Source organism: Uloborus diversus, chromosome 8, assembly GCF_026930045.1.
Source record: "Uloborus diversus isolate 005 chromosome 8, Udiv.v.3.1, whole genome shotgun sequence".
NCBI lineage: Eukaryota > Metazoa > Arthropoda > Arachnida > Araneae > Uloboridae > Uloborus > Uloborus diversus.
Genome location: NC_072738.1, coordinates 3,704,189 through 3,712,766, shown reverse-complemented (window position 1 = coordinate 3,712,766; position 8,578 = coordinate 3,704,189). Strand labels below are relative to the sequence as shown.

The window sequence follows — 8,578 nt, the reverse complement described above, 5'->3', positions numbered from 1 at the left end:
GGAAGTTTTTTCTTTGGCAAAGAAAAATGTAAACTATATCACTCATTATGTCTCATTCATTATGCGTTGGGGGCCTTCGTGGCTTTGTGGCAGAAACTTCGCTTCAAATGCCGGTAAACATGGGTTCGATAACCACGGATGCTCTGAGTGGTGTATTTCCTTTCTTTACGCTGAAAGTCTTTCTCATGTTGTCTTATGTGTGAATAAATAAAAAAGTTCAAAATCTCGAGGTAATGGTCCTCAAACCTTTCATGGTTCTTAACTGGGGGCTTGGCACTATCGTCAATTATGAGCTATAATTGTTTGCTTTTGTCACTATCAGCAAGGCCATGGCCGAAGTACATTAACCCTTGGTCTTTGGCGTCCACAAATTTGGCGACAATAGGGAAAATTGCTAAGACTCCTAGTTTTCAAACTTTTACCGCAATTTCTACATTGTTTGGGGGAATTATCATAACGTAGATCGTAAAATATGCAGAATTGGCGAAAACATTTCCACATTGCTTGTAATTCTGCAGCGCAAAGTTTGTGGACCTTTAAGAAAATAAAATGAAGCGAAGCAAGCTAAAAGACGTAACCATGGCAATGCGAAACAAAACATCAGTAATTTTAATGGAGATTAGATTTATTCAAACTTTATTTTTAACGGCTTGTAACTTTTTTTCCTTTGGAGATAGAAGGTTACTTTTTTGACGTCAAGATATTTCTGGAGTAAAAAATTTCACTTTTTCCAACGGTGTCAAAAAGAAAACTGTGGGACGATTCCTTCACTTTTTATTGATAGATTTAATGTAGAAAGTATTGCCAAAATTTCAGCTAAGCCTAAAAAAGTTCAAGATAAAAACGCAAATTGATCCCGTCGTAATGACGTTAGAGCATTGAAACAAATTGCTTAGAACGCGGAAAATTCTACCCTTTTCAACGATATATAATATTAATATGTGCAAGTAATTTTCCACCCCTTTAATAGCTAATAATAGGCAATTTACGTGAAATTTGGGCCTAAATTTGAATAAAAAAAGAACTAATTATCGGATTTTTTTTTTTCGAATTATAGCCTATGTTACTCAGTAAGAAAGCATCTTTCATATAGTGAAAGAATTTTTCAAATAGGTGCAGTGGTTCCGGAGATTACCTCGAACATATAAACACACAAAAATCCACCCTCTCTCTTTATAATATTAGTAAAGATTTTATCAGCATCTGGCAACGGGGCTGATATAGATAAAATATGATTTGTTTTTATAAGCATGTAATAGCACTAGAAATGTACTGAAAATCATTACATGTTTTATTAGCAACACTGATAAAAAGTATGGAACTGAGGCTTTTTCAGTCTATTTCATTGCACTTTGAGTAATTAAAAGAATCTTGGGCCAATGTGCAAAAATTAAAGTGGTATTTATGAGCTGTAATACTAATTTAGATTCCATTTCTTTAAAAAATTCTTTTATAAATACCCAAGTTTTGGGTGCTTAAAAGTGCTTTGGAATATTTATTTATTCATATGTGTGAAATAAATTTTGTTTACTCAAACACGACGGAATTATTCTGTGCACCAAGTACTTACCTTTTTCATTCTCTCTAATTTATGCCGTTTATTTTCAGCTATCATCTATGGGCTACATCATTGCATCACATTGGATTTTATCATGCAAGATATTGGTGATCTTACTTCACTTTAAAACTGACTGCCGTACGGACTTTTCTTTAAGAAATCGTGATGAAATTGGTTTTTAATGAACGCAACTGAAATAATATTTCTTATTATTTAAAATTGAAATATAAATTAACGTTCTGTATATGACGATCTTGATAAAGACAGCCGAACCATCAAGCTGCGGATTGCACCCACAATGTAAATTGCAACAATAATCGCAAAGTGCCACTGAACGTAAAACAGTGGTCGATTTAAAAATGGAGAAACAAGAAATACAACCGTAACTATACTGTAAAAAGAAAAGTGAGACACAAAAATACAAACACAGTAATATTCTTTTTTATAATTTAACGAATCCAAAGAAGAAGAACCATTCCGCTCAAAAAGCTGCGTACATCATAATTCAGAGGTCATTGCTAGTAAAACTACCTAGTTGAACGACAAATTCTTTATAGAGATGTTAGGAATTCATGCTAGAGATATAAGGTTTTTTTGATTTCTCAAAGCAAAAAAAAGTCTTGTGTGTGCGTGAGCTATTTGAGAATTTAACTGTTAGCAAACGTCCACATTCTGATGATGTAAAAGTTTGTTTGAGTTATAATTGTTGGCCATAAACGCAAAAGAAAAAAAAAATTGCATGAACTTGGGAATTTTGTTCTTAGCATTTTCATGTTTAAACCATTTTAAAACGCATTCGAAGATCCATTGTGTCGCCAAGCCGTAATAGCGTAACATTTATCCAATGGCATTTTCTCAATCTGGAAGCTTAACTACACTTGTGAGAATGCAAAGTGGCAAACAAACGTTTACTTGTGAGGTTTGTCCAAAGACATTTTCCTTTTTTTCACACCTCAAGAGACATGCCGTAACCCATACTGGCGAAAAACCTTATTCTTGTGAACATTGTTCAAAGACGTTTTCTCTGGAATCGAAATTGAAATCCCATTGTAGAACGCATACTGGAGAGAAACCCTATGCTTGTAAGTTGTGCTCTAAGAGCTTTACTCGAATTACGAGCCTGAGGCTGCATTTGAAAATCCATACTGGGGGTAGGGCTAAACCTTACTCCTGTGAGCTGTGCGGTAGGAGCTTTTCTCTCCTTTCGTACTTGAAAAATCATTTAAAACTCCATACTGGGGACAAACCTTATTCTTGTGAGCTGTGCTCTAAGAGCTTTTCTCAAGTCTCGAGCCTGAAGCAGCATTTGAGGATTCATACTGGGGACAAACCTTATTCTTGTGAGCTGTGCTCTAAGAGCTTTTCTCAGAACTCGAGCTTTAAGTTACATTTGAGAACTCATACTGGCGAAAAGCCTCATTCTTGTGAATATTGTTCAGAAACATTTTCTCAAAAGTACCAACTAAGGGAGCATATGGGAACCCATACTGGAGTAAAACCCTACTGTGAAGTGTGCTCTAAGACCTTTACACAAGTTTCATACCTTAAAGCACATTTGAGAATCCATTCCGGCGAAAAACTGTTATCTTGTGAACATTGTTCGAAGACGTTTTTTCGGAAAGGGGATTGGAAAACTCATGTGAAGATTCATACTGGGGACAAACCATACTCTTGTTCGTTGTGCTCTGGGCGATTTTCTCGAGCTTCGGCCGTGAAAACACATATGAGAACTCATACTGGTGAGAAACCTTATTCTTGTGCAGATTGTTCAGAAGCATTTTCTGCTAAAGGAAATTTAAAGAGACATATGGGAATCCACACAGCCGAAGAGCCATATTTTTGTGAATGTTGCTCAAAAATGTATTCTCGAAAAGAAGATTTCGAAACGCATATGAGAATCCATGCTGAAGAGTGAAGACCAGTGGCGCACACAAGGGGAGGATCCAGGGGGTCCGAACCCCTCCCGTAGCCCTAAAGTTTTTTTGATTGAAGATTATCCTATGAATGTAGTGAGTAAAATAATTCCAAGAAAAGCAAACAATAATTTCAGATTTAATAAATGAAAAATTAAAATTTTTCTTACTTTCTTCTCCTGCAAAATCAAATTGTATACGAACATAAATTGTTCTGTAATGAAGATTTTGCTTCTTTGTTTTTATTTTTAATTATGAGTAAAGTAAATGCATATATTCTTGTGCTTTCTGGTATTTTAATGAAGTTCTGTTATTAATAACTTGTTTTGCTAACTAATGTTAAGTAATTATTAAAAAAAATATTTTTTACTGTTTTTTGCTGCCGTCAATCGAAAAATCAAAAATAATATGTTTGCTGGCGTGTTAGAATTTGACATGAGAAAGGTGGACCTTCGATCCTAGACTCTTTGAGAAATTCTTGAATGTTCCCCTGGTGAAGTCTAAGGGGCTGTTCACATATCGGCCGTCCGTCACGTCCCCGCTGAGTTTTCCCACCCGAAACAGGTTTTCTTTGCTGGTTGCCATGACAACAATAAATCTTGGACGGGACCGGTTTCGATGAGAAGAGCCTTGATATCTGACGGCCGTCAAAAGTAGGACAGCATTTCATTAGTTTCCGCCAAGTAGCGCGCTCTTCTCTTTGGTGGGTGAATTCTACCGCGTGATTGATGTACGGCGATCGTATGTGAATGCTACCCTGTTTTCGTCGGCAGTCCGTCACGTCAAAAAACGGGATGGACGGGACTGACGGCCGATGTATGAACTGCCCTTAACCCCTCTTTTGTGAACTGTGCCGTCAGACCTTTTCTCTTGCTTCGTTTTTTAAACGCCAAGAACGCAAAGACTGAAACATGATTTGAGAAGACATGCTGATCACAGCCTCTACTCTTGCGTGTTGAGCTCTAGTCTACTTCCTTGAACTTTGACCATGAAAACACGTCTGAGTTTGCATAATATTTAAGATGACCATTCTAATAGGTAGAGAATTCTTCAGAAAAGTACTGTATCTTGTTGTAATGGAGGTAAAATAATTTGCGCGCACTTTTACCATACCTAGAAAGATTCCTTTTCATTTTTTTTTTACAGTTGCAAAAGTTCCTATCTCAATCTTGATTGCTAAAAATGTGGTTCCAATTTTTCAGATGGAATTCAATTTAATGTTCAATTTATTTTATTTATTGTTTCAACCTCTCGTTCAACAACACTTAGTCACACGGTTTCGTATAAAGTTAAAAGTTCGTTTCTAGTCTTTTATTTTCCGAGAAGGCATCTCGCAAGTGATTTCTAATAGTCAACATGGATATTTCGCACCACTTACCGAGTGTTTGTGGAATTTACACCAATTAATCAACCCACCCAGTAAAAAATAATTATTCTATCGATCATTATTGTGCAACTTTAAGAAGTGAGGGAGTAAGCCCCTTCACCTTTGGAAGTGAGCAGGCGGTTGCAACCCCTCCCCCCCCCCCCCGTACGAGCCGCCTATGTGCGCAATTTATAGCTTAGACGGAAAAGGAAAATGTACCAAAATTTATCAGTTCTAAAAAAGCAATTTCAGACTACACGTAAAAAACCAAACATCTTTGGGATGTCAGAAGTGGAACGGAATTGCAGGGAAGAGGGGGAGCTCTTCTTAAAAGTTTTTCGAAATTAAAGTTTAAAAAAATAGTTTTGGTACGGAGATGAGGTTCTGGGGGGCGAGAGAGGCGTTAGAGGTCAGAAAAACGGCTCACGGTCCCCGGAAGAGTCTTCAAAGTTGACGTCTAAAATCGCAAATTTGAACAATTTTGTGTAAAATTAAGGGGAAAGGTGGACGTTCTCTGCCTACCGAATTATTTTTAAAACTTAGGATAAGTTTAGATTAATTTTGGTAACGATATTGAATGGAGGGGTCCTCGCAGAAATTTTTTCCAAAATTTTAGTCCCAATTAGGTGACGTTGGATGAAAATGGAGAAGAAAGGAATTTGGTGATCTACTGCGGAAAGCTTTCAAAACCGAAGGCTTTAAGGCGCAATTTTAGATCATCAATCGTGACGTTAGGGGATTCAGTGGCTCTTCGGAAATTTTTCGATATTGAAGTGTTAATTTTAGGCCCTGTTTGGTAACGATAGAAGTAAAGGGAGGAGATTCCTCCCGGAATTTTTTTCGAAACTAAAATTAATTTTATGCTATCCATGGGAAGTAAGGGCTCAAGGGTTTTCTCGTGGTAGTATTTTCTAAAAGGGAAATTTTGAGCTATTGTGCTGACGCTAAAGAAAGGGTTCATTAGTTAGAAAAAAGGCGTCAGAGACCTTCCCCATGAAATACTTCGAAATTTAAATCTTAAAAACACTATATTATTTTACGGTTGGAGTCGTTAGAAGAGAAGAAGAGGAGGAGAATTGTGAAATTTATGTATCTTCCTTTTTTGGAAATCCTTTAAAATTGAAAACTGAATAATGTAATTTTAGTCAGTTTTTTGTGATTAAGTTGAGGTAAGGGTGGTCGTTTGAGTAGTCTTCTCCTGAATTTTTTGAAATTGAAGTAATTGAAAAACGCATCTTGCGTCACACTAGGAGATATGTCAGGGTTTGGTGGCTACGCCAAGAAATTTTTTAGTCTTGAAACTTTAAAAGCCAAATTCCATCATGCTATATGTATAAACGTTAGAAGATGAATGGTAATTTGCATTCTTTAGAATTGTTATGGAGATATTTTTTGCGTATTAAGCACGCAGTATTTGAAGTTAATCATTTATTTGTTTCTTTTTTTTCTTTCAGTATTGCACTTACGTTAGTGTTAATTGTGTATTAAAAACTTGTCATTTCTGCTGAGTTTTAAGATTTTTTATCAACACTAATAAATAAAATAAAAAATAGTAAAAGTAAAAATATAAATGAAATAATTCAAATGATAGCTTTGGAAATTCTTGAAATTTCAGAGTCTTGGGTAAATTTCCGCATTGCCCATATGGTAGTAAGATCCTGGGATAACGGCCCCTGACCCTTACGTTATTGTGGACGGTATTAATTGCTGATAATCATTAAAAATTTGTACTTTGGTTCCCCACTACGTAGTTCCTTTCTCTTGACTGGAAGTTATAGGGTACAACGGGGACGGCCTTAGATATGGATTTAAAAATGTTCGTCTATATATTTTATTTTTTCTTCTGGAAATTTATTTGAGACTAGTATTTTTGGACATTTTGCTAACATTAATTGGGACATTAAAAGCCTCAGGAAACTCCTCCTACTCTCTTAATCGCGTTAAAAGTAGCTTCAGACCCCCCCCCCCCCGGACTAAACATTAGTAAAGTATATTATGATTAATCAGTGGCGTATCCAGATGATCCTGTTGGGAATGGCGAATGGCTAAGGAATTATGGGTTGGGGTGGGTGGTGATTATTGTTTTTTTTTTTAAGTTTAAGAACTGAAGATTTTTTAATGTGATTCAAAGAGCTTCAATGAAAGTTAGAAGTGTTTCGAGTACTGAGAATAAAAAATAATAATAATAATAATAAGGAAGAATTTTTATTCGTACATATTGAAGATCCTATTTCCAAACATAACCCTTCAACTTTTGACTCAATTGAGCACTCGCGAAGTATTTTCAATAGCCATTTAGTTCCTCGATAAATTGTACTTTTTTCCTTATAAAATAAAGGTTACAGTATCAAGATGGCATCCAGCTTTCGTACCAAACATAATGAAATACAAAAATTGCATTTGCAACTAAAATTTAGAGGTAGTTGGATTAGTTTGTTATTTGAGCTATTTATTATTCGCACAAAAGTAGGAGTGTTTGCGGGTTCTCCCCCGAAAATTTTTGTTAGGAACGCATTTTTAAACGCTTTATGGTGGATAATTGATTTGGAGGTCCCTCTCCGGAAATTTTTTGAAATTGAAGGATATAGTTTTTGAAAATACAGTTGTTTGCCATCTTTGGTACTTAACTAGAACTAACTTTGGACTTAAATAGAAGGGATGAGATTCAGGATTTCTCTCCCCAGTCGTTTTTTGATATTAGAACTCTAAAGACGCAGCTTTAAAGATTTTTAATGATGCTAAAAACAAGGAGGCTTTCCTTCGGAAGAATTTTCGGAATTGAAGTCCTAAAAACGCAATTGAAGGCCACGTTTGATGACGTAGCAAAAGACATGGGGTTCAGAACTTTTCCCCAGAAGTCTTTCGATGTAGAAGTTCTAAAATTGCAGTTTTAGACGATCTTTGAATGATGTTGAGAGGTGGGAAGGAAGGACTTGGAGGCTCATCTCAGGCAATTTTTTGAAACTGAAGTCTTGAAAAAGCAGTTGTATGCCATCTTTTGTAACGTTGGGGGGAAAGAACTGGGTTTGGAACTTTCCACCGAAAGTTTTTCGAAATTGGAGTCTTGAGAATGCGGTTGTTGACCATCTTTGGTAGCGTTTAGAGTTTCATGGAGTCAGGAGCTGTCCCTCGATATTGAAGCTTTTCGATATTGAAGCTTCAAAAGCGCAATTGAAAGCCCCCCTCTAAAGACACTAGGTGAAGGCATGAGGTTCAAAATTCTCCCTCTGAAATATGTTTATATTAAAGTTAAGAAAACATAGTGTAAGATCTTTTTTGTCATGTTAGGAGAAGGTGAGGTTTTGCAGTCTTTCGCGGAAGTTGTTTGGAATTGGAGTCTTAAAAACGTAATCGCAGGATGACTTTCCTTTGATAACATTAGGTAAAGGCATGGCATTCAAGGAATCTTCCTAAGCGACTTTTTCGTAATTAAAGCTCCAAAAATTCAAATTCAGTCAGTCAGTCCGTCGGTCAGTACATCAGTCAGTCAGTACTTCAGTCTGTCAGTACGTCAGTCTGTCAGTACATCAGTCAGTCAGTACGTCAGTCTGTCAGTCCGTCAGTCAGTACGTCAGTCAGTCAGTCCGTCAGTCAGTCAGTCCGTCAGTCAGTACATCACTTTTTGACGATCTTCGATCACATTGGAGAGAGGGGGTTCAGGGACTCTCCCGAGGAAAATTTTTGGAATTAAAGTTGTAAAAGTACAGCTGTCGGCTATTTTTTTAATGGGGGGGAGCGGTT

At 36.5% G+C, this 8,578-nt stretch overlaps 1 protein-coding gene across 1 annotated transcript; it reads left to right on the top strand.

Moving 5' to 3' along the window:
- The first annotated feature begins 2,039 nt into the window (after window positions 1–2,039).
- On the top strand, window positions 2,040–3,678 carry LOC129228080 (zinc finger protein 235-like). The gene has a single exon (XM_054862716.1). The coding sequence runs from the start codon at window positions 2,403–2,405 to the stop codon at window positions 3,471–3,473; it is 1,071 nt and encodes a 356-aa protein (XP_054718691.1). The 5' UTR covers window positions 2,040–2,402; the 3' UTR covers window positions 3,474–3,678.
- The last annotated feature ends 4,900 nt before the right edge of the window (window positions 3,679–8,578 follow it).